At 35.9% G+C, this 19,963-nt stretch overlaps 2 protein-coding genes across 2 annotated transcripts; one reads left to right on the plus strand and one right to left on the minus strand.

Annotated features, from left to right (window-relative positions):
- Nucleotides 1–7,447: 7,447 nt before the first annotated feature.
- LOC106712302 lies at nucleotides 7,448–9,292 on the plus strand. The gene is made up of 3 exons (XM_014504815.2): nucleotides 7,448–7,623; nucleotides 7,837–7,932; nucleotides 8,138–9,292. Exons 1-3 carry the CDS (start codon nucleotides 7,540–7,542, stop codon nucleotides 9,188–9,190), a joined length of 1,233 nt encoding a protein of 410 aa, XP_014360301.2. The 5' UTR covers nucleotides 7,448–7,539; the 3' UTR covers nucleotides 9,191–9,292.
- A 1,193-nt stretch (nucleotides 9,293–10,485) lies between these two features.
- On the minus strand, nucleotides 10,486–19,877 carry LOC106712111 (centrosomal protein of 131 kDa). The gene is made up of 16 exons (XM_045680566.1): nucleotides 19,680–19,877; nucleotides 19,018–19,129; nucleotides 16,799–18,950; nucleotides 16,636–16,725; nucleotides 16,352–16,481; nucleotides 16,141–16,248; nucleotides 15,895–16,053; nucleotides 15,367–15,411; nucleotides 15,021–15,226; nucleotides 14,599–14,735; nucleotides 14,322–14,410; nucleotides 13,979–14,190; nucleotides 13,162–13,274; nucleotides 12,628–12,686; nucleotides 11,563–11,705; nucleotides 10,486–10,653 (listed from the first exon to the last, which is right to left on the minus strand). Exons 1-16 carry the CDS (start codon nucleotides 19,812–19,814, stop codon nucleotides 10,518–10,520), a joined length of 4,026 nt encoding a protein of 1,341 aa, XP_045536522.1. The 5' UTR covers nucleotides 19,815–19,877; the 3' UTR covers nucleotides 10,486–10,517.
- Between the last annotated feature and the right edge of the window lie 86 nt (nucleotides 19,878–19,963).

The raw sequence follows: 19,963 nt of genomic DNA on the forward strand, positions 1-19,963 counted from the left end.
ACAATGTAAATTTAATATTAGACAAGTGACATGGTTTTTGGCTAAAAAATACATAAATGTAATTTTACATGTATTGTATTTTTCGTACACTTTTATGATTTAAATACATAAACGAAGGACATTTCATTGAAAATATAATTTTAGTATAGTATACAATATGAATAAATTTATTAAACACTTATAGGGTTTTTACTAAAGTTTGGTTAGTAAAGTTGTACGTAAAATAACTCCTTTTGGATACTTACTATTGCGTTATTATGACGTCATTAAAATTTATGTCACTATATTTATACGCCATTTATTGAAAAAACATACCACGTATTATAATTGCAAAAAATTTTGACCACGTATTCCTTCCCTTAATTGTCTACCACAAAATGGATATTAGATATATAGCTATTTGTGACTGTTGTTTTCTGAAATAATGAAAATCTATGTGAGAATTGCAAGTCAAATGTTATTTAGTAAACCATTTTTTATAACATAGTTACCTACATATCTGTATGATGTTAGATTCTAAGTGGGAAGCAATATTAATTCTCTAACTGTAATCGCCAATGTATGCAAGTAATTTTTTAATAATTCTAACATAAAATATGTTGGCATAACGCACAATTTTTATTTAATTAGTGAAGATCTTGGTGTTAACCTTCGCTGTTTTTTTGGTCATGTAATTTTTTTTATTAATATTGTTAAAAAGCATATGTTTAAGTTTCTTAATAATAAAAGCATTTACAGCATTTAATGATGCATTTATTCACTATACTAGTTTATTTTTAAGTTTTTTTTTATCCTATTAAAATAGTGTACTTATAAAGGTAATGTTAGTTTAGTTTTTTTATTTCGTTAACAAATGGAAGCGATTTTGTTAGTAACCAGCCATTCGTAATGTGCAACTGTTAGAATTAGCTAATAATTATATTTGAATAAAGAACATAAATAATGATTTGGTTTTTTTTTTGTGTACATCTCAATTATCTTTAGGTAAATAAGGATATCTGGCCAAGTAGTGCTGCTATCGGGGTTAATTTTGTCAGAAAATATATAAAAATATAAAACCTACATTAGCACTTATGTCCACCGGGTCCTTTGTCAACTCTGCTTATGCACAGCGAGTTAGATAAGTGTTAAGTCAATTAAATTTCAGATGAAATAGCTTGAGCTCATTGGTTATATTAAATAGACCGCGATACCGAAATTGAATTTCAGAATTTCCTCAAATTAATACCTTACCTACTACGACTACGAAAGGTGGACAAAAATAATAACTAACTGGTTCCCCATCGATAATAAACGAAGAAAGGGTCGTCCACATTTAAGGTGGTGCGACAATATAATAAAAATTGCTGGGAACGGCTGGACCAGACTAACATCGGACAGGAAGACATGGAAGAATCTGGAGAAGGCTTTCACCACTCTAGGTGGCCCTTACACAGAAAATCAAGGAGAAAACTCACACTATCCATACTAATTTTAAAAAATAAGTTTAGTATTTTCGGAATCTAACAAAAATAACATATTACTCAATGGTAGTAAATTAATAGTCATGGTAGTAATAGTTTATTGTTCGCAAAATTATGTTTATTAATATTGTTTATTAACTTGTGTTAAGGGAAAATAAAGCTATCTTAATATTTTAACTCTTTTAATTACGACAAATAACCATAGATTTCTAGAACGAGCAGCTTGTATCGTAGCAGATGGACTACTGCCGATGCCTATGAGTTAAAAATAAATCACAAACATGTAAAACTAGTGTGGAAACAAAGTAAAACATTTAAATGTTTATACTTTTAACATCAATAAAATAAAACCACTCTAAGAACATTTAATAATGTAACACGCATTGATGCGAACTCCCAGCATAACATAATTCGAGTATCCATTAACAAAAGGAGCCCGCAATTTTCTTTTCATAAAATCTCTACACAAAGGGCCAGTCAAGGTGTTACCTCACAAAGAAGTATCGAGCCACTGAGAAATCGCTTTGCAAATACTTCCCACAACTTCGCTGTTTTTTTTGCAACAGCCCTTTATAATGTCCAGCGAAAAGATCAAATGTAGATTAAAAAGTTTTTTTTCTAATTAGTTATTTTTACTCTTCACAAGTTTTTTCACAGACGTAATTTTTATTTTTATATATGTTCTGATATAAAACATCTCCAATAAACGAAACATTTTTAAAAATAATAAAAATTTAATTACTTAATATACCATTCTTGGTTTTAAATAAATAAACAGTATTCAAAAGAAATTAAAAACAGACATAACTTCACTCAAACCTTTCCCATAGTGACGTTATTCCAAATTCTATACATTGACCCGTTCTTCATATAAAATTCAATATCGCTTTAAACAAAAATAAACCTTATCTGCTTAATTTAAGTCGTATAATGGTATAACATTTTTAAAGGAAGTTCAGGGATCACACCTGTCACATACAGCCGTGGGAATTAAGGACGAAGGGACAGAGTATGAATCTCTCATATTGAACAAGGTAAATGTTAAAAAGAGGGTTTGTGCGTAATTGAATATGTACAAATATTTCTTTAACTATTAAACCACTAAATAACTAAACAGTTTTTATTAATTACCTATTTTTTAAATTGTTTTTTGTAATTTATAGTTATAGTTTATTGAAGTATTAGTATATTGATATAGAAATCAACGACAAATATGGGTAGTACGAAAAAATTGGATGGTTTAATTTCGATGTTAAAAACAGAAGGATAGTGAAGTGTTCAACGATACTAAGGCAAAGGTGTTTATGATAGTAGGCATTAAATACTAAAAAATTGTTATTTCAATAAAATATTTCAAGGTGATAAGAAATAAATGTCGATTTAAAGTCCAAAAAGGTCAATACAGTGTAAAAAATAATAGACTCTTTATCTATGACGAATATTTACAAACATTAGTTCATCAATCACATGTTATTTTTTTGTCTATGGTTCTCGAGACCCGGAAACCCAGCGCCGGATACTGAGATTTTATTTTTTTCAACGCACAAAAAAAGGCTGTTATAGTCAAAAGGCGGCTAGTTTTTATAGGCACCTGTCTCCGTGGGAATTCGTGTGGGAAAGTAAAAAAAAAAACAAATTTCTTTACCATATCTTTGAAATCGCATCATGTTTACTTGAAGGATTGATTCGAAGATTATTGTTAAATACAAAATTTAGAACTGTATTTAATTATTTTCAGAATTGTAACTTTATATTCAAAGCCTCTAAACTAATTTTTAAACGGTTGTAGTAAAAATTTAATATTTAGTCGGACCATAATAATAATTCGACCAAAGGAGCAGTGATTGAAAAAAAAGACATAAATAACCAGGTTTTGCAAAGTCATTATGTTTTTCTACATGAATCTCGTCGAGGGACGCGACTTCATTCTAAATATTAAACGCCTTGTCACCCTATCACAATAAAAATATAGGGTATATTTTTATTGTGATAGGGTGACAACCTCAGAATTGAACAAATTTATTTATTCTGAAAATTTATATTTTAATTATAACGTATTTATGGAGCTTAAATAAGTGGGAAAAGGTACTGCAAAACTATGTAAAATTTGCTCTCACTGACGAAACTGTCATAAGATGTTCTGCAGATGCTAGTGGTTTCTGTCTAAAAAGTTATCTTTTTAATTTGCGAGACACAGCAACGTAGATTCCGCTTGTTTTCAATACAACACAATTTTAAAACATGATGTTAATATTTATTACCATAAAAGATATCGTTACTCTTCCTTACATGTTTGGTCACCCTAATGTAATAGATTATATCCGTAATCCGACAGGAAGGAAGTCGGTGGATACAATGAGAGACCCATTCTCACGCCCTGCGTACGCCATCGACGCATCTTTATATTGGTTTCTTGAGTAAAACAAAACGATAGTTATCAGTTTTATTTAGATTTCGATTTCGATTCAACAACGACATGAATTACACCTGAGACTCACTGGGGTAGGCAGAGATTAGATAAATAAGGTCAATATTTTAAACAAATGAATAATCCAACAAAATGTACTAAAAAGTTCTTAAAATATTTTTTACCCCCACATATCTGTAAGGCTTCTTCACACGCGCGTATTTTCATTCATCGTTAGTATGTGATGATATAACAGAGAGCTAATTAAAAAAAACTAGTTCTCACTGTCCACCCTACACTGTTTAACACATCAGCGACATCTGACAGCGATTATTCACCATTCATTAGCGTCGTCACGCGATCGCATGCAGTTGACCGCCATCTTGAAAACATCATCATAAAAGTAAAAGAAATACAATTCTAAGCCTTATCACGTTGAAATAAGAGTTTAATTTGTCAACATTAACCGCAAATACACTAATAATATGGTTCAAAAGTTTATACAAATTTATAAATGCATTAATAAAATTATCTAATAGGTCTTATTTTTAACGTCATAAGATACAATTTAAATTGATTTTATAACATAGTATTGTTTATTTATGGTAATTTTATCATAACCACCGTGGGAGAAAGTAAAGACCTAATTAAATATTAGTTACGTATTCTATAAAGGTATGAAGGACTAGGGACGCCGTTTAAAGGTCACTGGTACACCTGGATGGTCTATTTTTTTCACGCGATTTTAAAAACGATGCTTTCATATTTATGTTACGATATTAGCATTTTACATCTACAATACGGTAGTTATTTTCTTTTAATAAGTTATTTTGTATGTATTAGTTAATCTTTTGTCAGTTATAACTAAAATGTTGTAAAATAAAATAAATAAATTCATTCTCCCATCAGAGTCCTCACTCGAGTCTTATCAATAACAACTAGCAGTCCCGCGACTTCGTCCGTAAAAACATTTATAAACAAATATAGTCTATTTCACCTTGGAATATTGTAGCTTCCCAACATTGAAAGATTTTTTCAAATTGGTGTTTAAATTGAAAACAACAGCACGGCCGCCAAAAATGCTTTTATTTGTTGTTAAATTTACTTTATATTAAACTATATGCATATTTACATAAACATTTCATAAAAACTCTAATTTCCTACATCACGTTGTTAAGACTTCTCGCGCCATTTGATTACTTTTCGTCTATATTTTATTTAACAAAAAAGGCAAAGGTCTTGGTGGTCAGTATGCCACCTCTTTGGCAGAATTTTTAATTCTGTACTGAAAAATTTGTTTAGCACTTTCGCAGCCTATTCAGTCAATCAAATCTTTTCTCTATAATGTTAATGTGAAATCTTCTAAAATTCTTGTATTCGATTTATGTTTTGATTATTAAATTTATTTTGTATTAAAAATGATCAAGCTATTGTAGTTAATATCATGTAAACACACACGTATGCATAGAGTTTACGGTCACCTCACCCTTGCGCATTCCCACACATCGTGAGAACACGCCGCGTACACCGAGCGAAGTAAGTATACCTCAACTCACTCAGAATTATAGTAAAAAATGATCACACTTTCCGCCTACTGTACACTTTAATACGTTCCCAAAGTATCGATTCATTTTGCGAATGTAATAGTAATAATAATTATTCCGTTACATTACGAAGACATTCGTTGAATCAAGGTGTGTATTTGTTTCCACGGACCTGCTCGGTTGTCCGAGTGGGCGGAGAGGTGAACTCCGACGTGGCGCGTCCCCGGGTGGTGGATAGGGGAACGCCCCGGCTTTATGCCGGGGTAGGGCTTCGGCCCCGCGAACCAAACACCGTTAGGGTAGCTAGGGTAACTTAGGTTAGTTAGGTTAGGATGAGGGGCTGGGGTTGGTGGCTGGGCCGGTTACGCCGTTTGCCGACAACCATGTGTATATATATGTATACATATATATACACAGGCAACCGGGGTTGCCGGCTCAGCGCGCCGGCCACAGCCCCCCAGCGGGCCCACTTGTGGGCTCGCCACCGAGGGCGGCGTCTCGCCATTAGGCGAGCGCCTTTAGAGGTTAGTTAGAATAAGCTAGGTTTAGTTAGGTTAACGAGGGCGGCGTCTCGCCATATGGCGAGCGCCTATTAGGCTAGCCCGAACTGAGTAGCTGGTATGACTGACAGCGAAAGGGGAGGGCGAACCTATAGGTTAAGTAGAATAGACTAGGTAATAGAGGGAGGCGAGCCCGAACCTAGTAGCTGCTGCGCGTACAGCGAAAGGTGAGGGCGAGCCTGTAGGTTAGGTAGAATAAGCTAGATTAAGCTAGGTTAGTTAGGTTAGGGTGCGGGCCCACTTGTGGGTCCGCAGCAACGAGGAAGGGTGAACCCAAACCGAGTAGCTGCCCTTTTCAGGGCAGCGAAAGGGGAAGGTAAGCCTTGTGGAGGGGGCGCGACCCATTGGGTCGTGGCCGCCGGTCGGGACGTGGGAGCACGACCTCGGTGACACTCTGCTTACAGAGCTGTCACTCGATGGCGTGTGATCCTGCGTCCCAGCGCGTAATCCCGGTGGCTCAACATCTTCACCGGGACCGCGGGCCCCTGCCTTGATCAAGACGGGGGCCAAGAGGTGGGTCTCTATAAACCCTGGCGGCACCAGCGGGGGAGGCGGGGATTCCGAACCTGCATTGCACGGTGTCGTCTTGAGGAGCGCCCCCCTTTGGGGGCGCAGAGAGGGCCCACCTGGGGCGGTCAGTGGGGCGTCGCGGTGGCAAGCTCACGCGATCCCGTGGCGCCCCACAGTATGGCCATGAGGGAACAAGGAGGTTTAGTGGGTATGCTCCCATTCGGGGAGAGAATCTCACATAACTCGCGTGTCTTCCCCGAGGCACGGAGTATGCATTAAGCATTCCTCCTTGTATAAAAAAAAAAAAAAAAAAAAAAGGTGTGTATTTGTTTGTCGAAATGACGGCTAAAGCTTGGGGTTTGAATAATTGTCGTATTTGATGTGCATGGTCGCGCATTCCCATACACGGGCAGGATAAGGGAGGCCGCAAGTAGCTTTACTCTTATTTGTTTTTAAATTGATAAAAAATATACTCAATTTTTAATGCATGACATGTCAAAATGTAATCATTTTGTAATTACAGAAAATATGATATAACATTTTATTAAAAAAAAATACTTTCTGTAGGAAAATACACATTTTTATTACACTTATAATTTACAAAAAAAAAACAATTATGCAAGTTTGCCCACGATGAAATTGTCTATTACAAAAAATGTTTTCATATTTCAGATAATGATATTGAAATATGGAAATTATCTAAATTATTTTCTTTGTTAATTTTTATTTAAAAAATAAATCGAACCTAAAACCTAACACACCTTTTGCATTTGAACTACGGGCGCCATTCACAACTGGTTGCACACAAGAGCGAGACGGAACGAAAACAAAACATTCCGATACAGTTCCCACCGCTTTGTTTACCAGAGTTAGAAAGAGATAGATACAGGTTGTGGGATCGCTTTACCAACGGGATCAAACGGGAAGGAGGGCGAATTATAATTTTTATACTACGGGTCGTGTACGGGAATTCTCATAACTCCTTCGGACGTCGTCGGGGACGCACGTTACGTCCCTAGAACCTCACAGGACTTTTACGAGTGTAGTAAACAACAATGCCGTGCAGTGAAGATGATGATTCCCAAACCGGGTTCATGTCTGAACCAAGTCAAGGGATGTCAAAAGCTGAACTTCGAAAGGTGAATAACTTGTGACTTTCCTTAGTAAAATATTAAAAAGTGTACTAAGTGCGATAAAAATATTCGTAAAAATTTAAAAAGTTTTCTTTTGTTAATTTTACATGTGATATTTCACTGTGAAGTGTTTAATATATATTTTTAAATATTCTGACTAAAACATACAAATGTGTTGTGATCGTATAATGATGTTTAAATTATTTGTTATCGTTTTAGACCAATAAGCCCATAATGGAGAAGAAGCGACGAGCGCGCATCAACCACTGCCTCAATGAATTGAAAGAGCTGCTTACTGACTCCATGGACAAAGATGTAAGTACTTAATCGTTGCTGTAACATCCAATTAGAAAGACCTTACCTCTCTTTAGATCCTTTTATGACGTCTTCGTAGCTGAGCCAATAATACCAAACTAGAGTAGGCAATCGGTTTTTAAAAAAGGTTAAAGGATTTTGTTTTTAATCACAAGTGAGCAAAGAAGTGCATCTGAATCTAACAAAAAGTTTTATTTGTTTCCAGCCAGCGCGCCACTCGAAGTTAGAAAAGGCAGACATACTGGAGATGACGGTGAAGCACCTGCAGCGGCTGCAGCGACAGCAGCTGGCCGCCGCCATCGCCGCTGACCCTGCCGTGCTGCACCGCTTCAAGTCCGGCTTCGGCGACTGCGCGCTCGAGGTGCGCCGCTACCTGTCGCGCCTTGCCAGCGTGCCCACCGGCCTGCGCTACCGGCTCGGCGATCACCTCAACTCCTGCCTTTCCGGCATCGAGCGCCTCCACCCTGCAGACTACCCACCGCTCGTGCCCGACCCGCTCAGACTAGACGACGAAAGACCCAGCGCATTCCATTTCGTCAAATCAACCAAGCCAACCAGTCCACCATTGAGTCCATTATCTTGTGACTCCGCATGCGACTCGTCAACCGAACTAGAAACGCCGCCGCGACCGGTACAGAAATTTCCCTTCCCTACACCACCGAGCAGATCAGCGTCCGATCAGGACTCGAGTCCCGAACAGAAGCCGACCGTGTCCTCAACAACGATATCCCCGGAGAGTCTTCAGCAAGAAGGTTCGAGAACGAAAAAGTTTATGGAGCCATTATCGATCGTGATAGACGTGGAGAACTACAAAATCGGTATAGACGCATCTCCGAAACGAGCAGTAGACTATTCTATTCGACAGAAATTAAAAAGACCGTCCGAAACGATAGGACCGGTACCAAAATTGATTCGGTTGGAGCCAGAACGAAAAGTTCCTAGTCCTGAGAGAGCACAAGTCGATAGAATAGTTGTTTTAGATAGACCTGAGAAAATTTCCGCGTTTAGAAGAATACCGACAGCTCACGAGAGGAAGTTAACGCTACCCGTCAGCATACCGGCAGTAGTTGAAAGACCTTCCCTTGTTCTAAATCCTGTGCAAAGATCCGTGATAAGCCATACAGCGGAATCCTTAGCCCAGTCGAGTACATCCAGAGCTGTCAAACAGGAAACAAAAGAGACTTCTGAATCTAGCAACCGTCCGAAATCACCTGAACAAGGATCGTCTAGTAGTACAGAAATGTGGCGTCCCTGGTGACCAGAGATAACTCTAGCAATAGCAAATTATACAAGAGCTTATGGAAAACTTTATAAAGCGTGTTATAGTATATTAATGCAAACACAGATCTTTATCATTTGAATAGAGAGCGTGGTGAAGTTAGCTTTTGCAAACTATTCAGGCCGTTTAGAAAAATAATAAGTCATATTTGATTTTTAAAAAAACGATTTATACAACCGAGGACAGGCCATTGACAGGCCATGTTGGATAATTACTCGTCCTTGTAGATTATTATAGAAAAGAGATGTTAACTTCATTGCTTTCAAGTAAAATGTATCATTATGATGGTGCTATGATCTAAGAAATTTTAAGATGAAAATTAATACGGTACTTTTTGTTAACATGGACTCTTTGCAGTGACAACTGATCCGATATTTGTCATCTTGCATTTATTGTTTGTGATACTTTAGTATTTTTGGTTCCGTTAACAAATGTTTTAGCTTTAATTAAATGTAAGTTGATTGTATTTAGTTTTATAAGAGTTTTGTTTGCAACAGCAAATATTGAAGCTTTAATAATTTACCTGTTCGGTATAACATTTTATTAAAAAGATATTTTTTATATTTAATTGTGTTCCTCCTTATTTTTTTTATACTAAACGTCAAAGTAATTCTTTCCGTCCAAACTTTAAAAAAATCGAATAACTATAAATTGATTCCTCAATCCATGATTTTCGAAATCAAAATGTAACATAAAAAAAAACAATCAGTCTCAAAAAACTTTTAATTATTGCTAAATTCATAACATTACCGACAATTACTTCAAATTAACAAAAATTATACATAATTTGGAAAATAAATAAATTATTTGGTAAAATAAATAAACACAGCATAATTTAACACTAGCATATACCAAAATAATATACAAAATTATTCCAATAAAAAACATTATAAAACCTAAGAAGCATATACCAAATCCTGGTACTCGTATAATCGACTACCCATGCTTTTTATAAGGAACGGATAGAAAGGTGAAATGGACTTGACGGGGGAGGGAATGACTAGGAAAAAAGGAATATTTTCCAGACATTAAAGCTAGGTAAATTATTTATTAGTTCTTTAGCTTGTTATGTGGCCGCTTTGTCTTTCACCTTTTAGTATAAGAATTATTACAATTCTAACAATCTAGATATTTCATATATCTACAAAATAGAAACAAAAAAAAAACAATCGATCCTCAAGTTGTCGTAAAATCAAATTAAATATTCGACAAATTCTTGCACTTAGAAAACGCTTATAAAGTTATCAAATCATTATTCATAAATCGTATCATTATTCATAAATCGTATCATTATTTTGTGATCAAATCATTTTTGTTTGAGAAAATCTTTCCTCTGCTGCTGCAGCTTCTGCTCTAGTAAAGTTATCTTCTCCTGGTACTTGGCGGCCTCTCTCGTGAGCGCCTGAATGGTGGAGTCCTTCTTGGCCACAGCCACCTTCACCCTATACAATCATAACCTTTACCATCTGGTACAGTTGTTGTCAAATATCTTGGCTGCTCGGAACATTGCATGAGTCGTTTCAGGATACAATGTTAACTGTAGCTGAGCGTAAATGAAGATGTAGTTTGTAGATGAGGGTTGGGGTTGGGGACATGAGCTTGAGCCGCCAAGATATTTGAAAAGACTTATACTTTTCAAGTTCTATTAAATTAATCTTTAGAAATATCGAGAAAAATATTGGCACATTAAAAGAAAAAAGAAAGTTCTAACACTGTAAGTAAAGTTTTAACGGAATAAGTAAATTTCTAACGGAATAAGTAAAGTTTTAACGAAACAAGTCAAGTTCTATTGCAATAGTTAGTGACAGTGTCGATAGGAATCGTGCTAAATTAACTTATCACTGAGATGTGATATATGGATTCAGGAAACCAAAGTAGCAGTGTGAATATTGAAAAATGCACCAGGACTGTGTTAAATCGAAACCTGGGTTACATTTGCACTCAGGATCATTAAATAGTCACTAAGGATTTGCTTAAATAACCATGTTTTAACATAAAAAAACTCGATTCTCAAGCATTATATTGATGATAAAACTGCAATAAAGAGAAGAAATAGAACAAAATAGATGCGGTTAGTAAAAACTTGAGAGGTGTCAAGGGACACCCGGATGGAACGAAGTTCATTTCGATTAATTAGTGAAGGGACCAATGTTTATTCTATGAATAAAAACTTAAGTCTTCACAAGAAGTACATTTAATTTCTATGAATTTTCGTTATATATTGTCACGTCGTTGCCATGGTTACTATAGCAAAGTGTCGTGACAACTTTTCGTAAGAATTTTTTCCGTCTAGCCCCCTTTCACAACGCGCGATAAGGAACTTCGTTCCAAAAATACAAAGAGTGACTAACTTGGCATATAGCTGATGCATCTGCTCATCATGTTTGTGTCTCATATCCTCAGTTTCCCTGGTCAATGTGTCCAGCTTGTTGCGCCATGTCGTCTCACAGCTCGCCCGCACCGCCTCCGCTTCACTATCCAATTGAATATTTTTCTACAAATATTAACAGATAACGTTGTCATGAGTTGCCATTGCTAAAATCTTTCTTATATATAAAACTAGCTTTTACCCGCGACTCCGTCGTCGCGGAATAAAAAATAGGAAACGGGTTAAAAATTATCCTATGTCCGTTTCCTGGTTCTAAGCTACCTGCCCATAAATTTTCAGCTAAATCAGTTCGACCGATCTTGAGTTATAAATAGTGTCACTAACACGACTTTCTTTTATATATATAGATATAGATTTTCGTGTCAGAATGTTTATTCCCATACTCCTCCGAAACGGCTTGACCAATTTTTTATATGCATGTTCAGTAATATTTTTTATATTACAAGGTGGCAAATGAACAAGCGGCCACATGAATTCGCCGAAATGGCGAAGCGACCGCTGCCCATAGACATTCGCAATTGCAGATGCGTTGCCTACCCTCAATCGACGAAGGAGGAGACACACAAAAAGAGAATATTTAATCTTCCTATGCATCTCCTCTCAATCTTCATCAAATCCACCTCCCCTTCCCATCCTTTCCTTATAAGAAAAGGGTGGGAAGGGAAAGAGGACTAAAATTAGGCCTCCGGCACCACACTCATCAGACGAAACGCGGAATTGCTTCCACTTCACGCCTGTCTCGGTAAATCTGCAAGTCGGCTATCTTTTTTCTGTTTCTTTAATTGCGTGCAGACGGAGTCACGGGCAACAGCTAGTATTAGTATAATTTTTTTTTAGTCTATACCGTCGAACCAGGATAAGCGAGAGTCCAAGAGACCACGATTTTTTTCTCTCGTATAGAGATTTCTTTCTTACCAGAGTTTCTCGCTTATGGAAGTTGACCGTTGGGACCGGACGTTGACTCTCGCTTATAGAAGTTTCTCGCTTAGGCAGGTTAGACTATTTAGACTTATTTTATGTACAATACCTCTGTGAGTACTTTATTTCTCGCTTCCAACTGACCAATTGTTACTTCCAATTCAGCGCCTATAAAATAATCAAATATCGTCTTTAAAATGAAAACTTAGAAATTTTTAAATAACATTAACTACTTTAATCTAGAGATTACAAGAAAAAACTTTATAGTCAAATATAAGTTGTTTCAAATATCTAGGCTGAACAAGTTCAGCGGTGCGCTGCATAATGCCCTCCCCAAGTATCCCTTTAAACCACGGATCCCCCAAGGAGTCGATATCGGGCATAAAGCATTGCTAATTCTCACTCTGCCTTCTTCTATTGAATAATAATAATAATTTCAGAATGAATAATAATAATAATTGATCTTAAAAGTAGATAATTTGTCCATGGGGGTCTGTGGTAACGGTTCATTTTGGAAAAGGGGGGTCACTTGTCCAAAATAGTTTGGGGATCCCTGTTTTAAACCTTACACATTGTGTTCTTAACAGGGACTCATACGAAGTTAACTGCCAAGATATCTGTAAACAGTATCAGTATTACTAACATCTGTCCTCGGTGTGTCGAACACGCGCCTGCGCCTCCTGGTACCTGCGGAGTGTGGCCTGCTCCGTCTGCCCCAACTCCTTCAACTCTGCTTCGTATTGCTCCTTATTCCTTCTACGTATAAAGATAAAAGATACAGATAAAGATAAAGATAGCTTTATTTCCCTTATAACAAAATATAATGTTAATTGTATTATTTACACATTTACAACATAGTTTAAATACTTATCTACTATGCTAATTTTACTAAAAATTATGACAGAAAGAAAAAAAAGGAAAAAAAAGAAAAAAAAAAACCACTATTTTATTACTCTTACGTTCTTCTGATTGCCTAGTACTTTGTATCATTGATGTTTAATAATATATTTTTCGTCTGATTAGTTTGCGTGCCTAATATAGTTCCCTTTCTTGTAAGCAAAGGATGGGAAGGGGAAGTGGATTTGATGGAAGAGGAGGCATAAGAAGGGAATATATTATTTCTGTACATCTCCTCTTCCGTTGATTAAAGTTAGGCAACGCATCTGCAATCGTAGATATCTATGGACAACGTTCGTTTCGCTATTTCGGCGAATTTAGTCGGCCACTTTTTATACTTTGTTACAAAAACTGTTGGACTCAAAGTTGTTTATTGATCGATTAGATGGACGTTTAGTTTTAATTTAGTATGTATCCCACTAAGGTGCTGCTTATGTAGCCATTGCGTGACTTTGAGTGAAGTTTTAGTGTTTTTTATTTTATTAAGTCATGATAATTAATAAAACTTTGCAATTACTTGAAACGAATACCAGGAATACATAATTTAAAATATGATTTGATACCTCATTGCTTCCTGAAGCTCTCTTCTTCCCGCCTGGGCTTCAGCCTCCATGCTCTCTATGGCCTTCTCTATCTCCCTGTCCCGCTCCAACTTGTGCTGCGCTGATATCTCCGTCACTTTCTTCTTCAAAACAATTTGCTGCTCCGCTTCGAACTCCTTCTTGTATCGCTCAAACTCTTCCTCCAGTTCAATGCGTTTTTCTTTTAGTTGTTCCTAAAATTTATTTGACTTTGATATAAGTACTTTTATGAATCGACCATTTTATAATTCAAATTATATATTATTGTGTTTTTGAATAACTGAAATCTGAAATGTTGAGAATATTGTTGAATACAAATATTTACCTCAATCCTTGCTTTTTCTTCTGCAATCTCCTTATCCAATTCTTCGCGTTTCTTTTGCAGCAAATTCTCTTGTTCTTCTTTCCATTTCTCTGAAATTGTTAATAACTATTGTTTTATAAAAAGTTAGGAAGCAGCGTCACTTGACCAGCTTGTTCATATGGGCAATATGGCCATAATCACAAACAATTTCCTCTCTTTCCTTATCCTATAAGGCTATTTTTATTTCACAATAATTGAGGAATGGATCGACGGCCGTATTAGACATATCTCTTCTTACCGATTTCTTCTCTCTGTTCTCGTTCCCTGTCGGCGAGTTGTTGCGCCGCGCGCTCGCCTTCCGCTCGCAACTCTGACACGAGCCGTGTGCGTTGCTCCTGGTATGTCAGTTCTATTTCTAGCATCTGCTTCTCCAGTCTGTAGTTATACGACTAGGAGTTAACTCTCTATTTTCTAGATTAGCTGGAGTGATAGGTGTATTATATAATCTGTATGAACTGTTTGATGTCACAAAATTACAATCACTGAATTCTTGTCTCAAGCTTCAAATACAATCAGAAAGAAAGTATAGGTAGGTATATAACATGTCCTGTAATAGCCTAAATACCTTGAAAAGAGTTCAACAAATTAAGATAAATTTGAACAAAGTATGTACATTAGCAGGTATTGTGCAATGAAATGTTAGAAAACCAAATATATAACCTCGAGCTGGCCAGCTGCCTCTCCTTTACAAGCGCTTCCTCCTTCTCCTCCTCCAAGGTTCTCCTCAGCAGCTCCAGCTCGGCGGCGTGCTTCGCCTGCGCCTTGCCGAGCTGCTCCGCGTGCGACATCCTCAGATCTGATATCTCCTTCTGCTGGCGCTCCGCCATCTCTCTCAATTCTCCTTCTAAGCCCTTCACTGTTAACTCCTGCAATTTAACACAAGTTATTTTTGTATTGCGTTTTGAATAACATTAAAAACTACTAAACCTAGTTTTTTCACTAAAAGAAAACTATCTATTAGCGAATGAATAATATTTTTTTAATACTTTGTTGAAATAGACCTTACCTTTATTTTCTCAGCTTTCTGTCGAACCCATCGTTGCCTGGCCACCTGAAATGTGTATCAATAAGGTGCAAGTAAGGTACAGTTAAAGCTTCGTTATTTAAGCATCGACAGAGACACAAGCGACTACTATTTCTGTGGAAATTGCTGCTAAATAGGGAAATGGATCAAACATTTCTCAAGAAAAAAGTAGTTGAGTGGCTACTTGCTTAAACCAGTTTTAATCGAGGGTAGAATAGTGTACACTGCCGTACTGCTATTGTTTTAACGCAGAGTCAACAAATAGCAGTACTGAACTGCCTCATTGCTTTGCTCACGAGGCAAACTGGCGTTAGTGAAAAGGGAGTGTAACCATGACAGGCTGTAAGCTGATTTGATGTTCGCCTTTTTGGTGCTGACGGTAGCAATTGATAGCGGTGTTGGACACTGGAATAATAACTGGCGCTTTTACGTTGAAATGAAACAAAAGCTGTCATTTCAAAGCAGCGACGTGTATTGTAGACGGTGACCTGATATAGATTGGGGTGTAACCTGTTGCGCGGCGGCCATTTTGTCATGCTGGTTGCGCAACTCCAGCTTGTAGCGTTCCTCTAGTGTTTGCACGGACCTCTTCCACCGCTCCTCAAGCGAACGTCTCTCGTCAACCAGCTGCTCTATGCGATGATTCAATGTCTTCTTGTCGTTTATAAGCTGAAAGACAATTGAATCCCTTTAACTTTTTCCACAAACTCTTTTGAAGTCTGATTTTAACGACGGATTTCTGAGCATACATCATACCTGGTCTATAAAATTCTGATGGCGTTTTATAGTTTCTTCACATTCTTGCTTTACTTTCAATATGTTTCGTTGAGATTGTTTCTCTAAATTGCTCACTTTTGTAATCATCTGGTATAGGAAGATAAGCAAAGTTAATTGTTTATATGCTATAATCGATCCTTTATCCAATATCTTAATTTAGTTTAACCGTCTTCGTTGATAAGAGCCATACCTGTTGCTTATGATTGGCTAAGCTCTCCTGCAGTAGCGCGATGCAACAAGACCGCTCCTCGAGCTGCAGAGATGCGGTCACCACGCGCTGCGCCAACTCCGTGTGTGGCAACTTTAGCAGCACCTCTAACCTATAATTATTATTATTGTCTTCAATAACTGTCTTTGTTTTGAAAAGTTCTAAACTCTGTTTAGAATAACTCATTGTGCAAAAAAAGCTATTTAGCACATATAAGTACTTCTAAGGCATAATAATTTGGATATAAACCTGAAAAGCTTACTTACTTTGGAGTGTTTTGTGGAGCTGCATTCGTAACAACAGATAAAGCATCATTCGCACTTTGTTCAACCTTTTCCAAAAATTCAAAAATTTCCCTGCAAAATTTAAAAAAACAATCGATATATGATAAATTACTTGATGAAAATTCTGTAATTCTTAAATACGTACGTAAAATTATCTTTTGGTGTTGAAGCTCTATTTTCATCTTTTGGTACCTCCTCATTAACTTCCTCAACATTTGTAACTGTAGTTACAGGATTATCACCATAGCTTTCAATTTCTTTTAACATTGAATATATATCTAGAACTGTGGCCTTGGAATCTAACTCTCTTGTTTTAACTACTTCTGTTGTAGTAGGCCTCTCTGGGGTAACGTTTGTTGGAGTAGGTCCTTCTTCGGTAACAGATGCCTCTTTTGGTGTCGTAGTTCTCGGGTTTTCTTTAGGAACATCGGCTATTGTTTCTGCATTATCTACAGTGTCTATAGGCGTTCTTCGAGGCGTTGGAAATGTTAACGACATCCATGATTCCACATCTTTGTCATTTTGTACACTCTCTATTCTAGAGCTAAGAGGTATTTTTGTTGTAAAAATGTTTTTCGGTGATTGATGTTTAACTGTTTCTTGTCCGGGTCTACTGAGATTGCTTTTATTATTTTTCCATTCTAACTTAGGACTTTTGTTATCTGTTTTCAAGTTGTTAAGTTTCTTCTCAAATTTCTTTAGATTTTTTAACACATTCTCTTTAGTTCCTTTTGGATAATCGTGTTTTATTTTAAAATAATTCTGAATTAATTCCCTTGTTGTTACTTTAGAAATATCTCTTTTGTTATTTGTACAATTTTTGTCTTCCATCGGCGAGGCACTGGTTTCGTAACTATTCTGGGAACTTTCAATGGAATTATGTTTATCTTCATAACGATTATTTGATTGTTCATACATAGTTTCAATATGAAGAGGTGTAGGTGATATCGAGTCTGTTTTTATATCTTTTAGTGTTAGTTCATGTAAATTGTTAATAGCTTCTATTTCTCTTTTGTAATCATCAATAACTTTGGACGTATACGCTTTTGTGCTACTATTTAATAAATACTTTGGGTATTCACTAATCTCTCGTTCAACGTTCTCATCATTTAAATTTGTATTTGCGTAATTTGCTTCACTTTTATGCGTTAAGCAGGATCTATCAGGTGAATTCTGTGGCGGAACTGCTAAATGACCCTCTTTCTTCAAAAAGAAATCTTTGTAAAGCAAACGACTATGATTCAGAGGCTCCGCCCACTTTTTGTCAGGCGGATACATGTTATGGTAATCTTTTTCATTACTTCCAAGTGATGCACTATCTAAACTCTTCGGTTGTTCATGTAAGTTGTTATCAGAGCTAGATTTTCTTAGTATTGTGGCAGATGGAAGAGAAAAGTTTTGAACATACATTTTATCCTCTTTCGTAACACTTTCAGGGTAACCAGAATCTTTAGAAGAAGAGTCTGTATGAATGACAGTACTTGAAAAGTTATTTTTAAATGTATTATCATGGTTATTGAAGTCTTCATAAAAGCTTCTATATGTTTTTGATTCATTGGAGAAGTTTTGCTGGTTTCTTGTGTAGTTCTCGCCTTTTTCTGTATGAGTCTTAATATTGAGAATAGTAAAATCTTGTTTATTTGGATTACGATGCTTTTCATTTAATGATGCTTCAGGTGACAAACTTGGTAAATTATTTGATGGAATACTTTCAAGGTCTTGTGTAGATTCTTCCTCTACTAAAGATAATTGTTGTTTAGTTAAAGGTAATCGACGAGAGTATGCGTCTATTTCTTTTTGCATATCCAATGGTATTTCATCAGAGTCAAGTAATTGATGTTCGCTTAAATTATCATGATCAGATTTATTTTTATTATTATCAAGGGGTACAAAATATGATTCGTAAGCTCTTTTTTTGAAGGAAGGTGATGCACTTCGGTGAAAAAACGCATCAATATCCCTACAAGGTGACTGAGATTTTGCCCTTTCTTTAATAGTAATTTCCAAACCATATTGTTCATTTCCTTTGTCATCATTTGTTTGTTGTTGTTCCATTTTACGTCCTTTCTTTGCAACGTTTCTGTATTTCAATGCTTTTGGATTTGTATTTTTTTTAGGAGGTGTTTGAGCTTTTGTTTTAATCTTAGTACCTAAACTAATAAATGTATCTTCTGAGCCGTAGTCTGAGGCATTACTACAAGTTTCTTTGTTGCCTTTTACTTTAAAATTTTCATATGGTTTGGTATCACCAAGTAAAATGGTTGTCGGTGGAACTATTTTTAAATTAGTTGGGGCATCTGAAACAAATTATTGAATAAATTTATGAATTTAAATACTGTAATAAATGTATATTATAATATTTACTGTTGTACGACTGCAGTAAATCCGCACTAAACGATTTTAAAAAGGATCTAGTAGTAGAAGCTCTCTCCTTAGTGTCTGCAGAAAATGGTCGCTTAAATCTTTCTGGATTTTCCTGAAAAAAAAAAAAAAACTTAGTGTTATTTAGTAAACTACAGCTTAAATAATTTCCTGAATCCAAACAAGGAACTAAGATTCAAAGGATTTTTGAATGGTTTTTATTGTAGTAATTTTATGGAATCATTTAAAACTTTTAAAATGAAATAAACCAAGTTGTTGGTTTGTTTTATTTGTGAGCTAATTAATAGGCTCCAGTAATCTTTAATTATAAAGCATGAATTTCAGTTATAGATTGAGAAGATGTCTCAGCAAGATCATATTGTATGTTTTTTTCTTTACATCATTGATTTGGTCAACTTTACAGACTTAGGCTAAGATCAAGGCAAGTGAAGACACATTATATTATTAATATGTAATAGTAAAATTTAAGCACCCTAAGAATTTTGTTATTACAAATAAAGGTGTATATGCACCTCCATCTTGTATCGGAATATTTTAGAAACGATGCGAATAAGAGAGTTAAATCTTTGAATTTAAGCCTTAAAAATCGACATAAATTTATTAATAACGAAGTGTTTTATTTAATTTTTGTTTAAAAATGTTACCGGTGTGATACAAGAACTTTGAAGAGCTGAACGGGGACGATTTCGTATATTCTTTTTATCGTCCTTTTTCTTGCTTCTGTATGAAAGATTCACTGGAGAACCTAAAAGACGCAAATTCGCATTTTCCTTCGACATTTCAATAATTAATTATAACATAATAATTTGTAGGATTTCGTTTTTTCATACTTTAATACAAGCAAACTGATATCTTAACATCAAATTGTTTGTTTTGTTGACAAGTTACCGTTGCTATGCAACAGCGTTTTGTACCATAGATTAATAAA

The sequence above is a fragment of the Papilio machaon genome, chromosome 13, assembly GCF_912999745.1.
Source record: "Papilio machaon chromosome 13, ilPapMach1.1, whole genome shotgun sequence".
Taxonomy (NCBI): Eukaryota; Metazoa; Arthropoda; class Insecta; order Lepidoptera; family Papilionidae; genus Papilio; species Papilio machaon.

Coding starts and splice junctions, on each gene's coding strand:
- LOC106712111 (XM_045680566.1), bottom strand. CDS start 19,814: ATGTCGAAGGAAAATGCGAATTTGCGTCTTTTAGGTTCTCCAGTGAAT. Junction 16,726..16,798: donor ACACCAAAAGATAATTTTAC/GTACGTATTTAA, acceptor TAAATTTTGCAG/GGAAATTTTTGAATTTTTGG. Junction 16,482..16,635: donor GCTCCACAAAACACTCCAAA/GTAAGTAAGCTT, acceptor TAATAATTATAG/GTTAGAGGTGCTGCTAAAGT.
- LOC106712302 (XM_014504815.2), top strand. CDS start 7,540: ATGCCGTGCAGTGAAGATGATGATTCCCAAACCGGGTTCATGTCTGAA. Junction 7,624..7,836: donor CAAAAGCTGAACTTCGAAAG/GTGAATAACTTG, acceptor TTATCGTTTTAG/ACCAATAAGCCCATAATGGA. Junction 7,933..8,137: donor CTGACTCCATGGACAAAGAT/GTAAGTACTTAA, acceptor ATTTGTTTCCAG/CCAGCGCGCCACTCGAAGTT.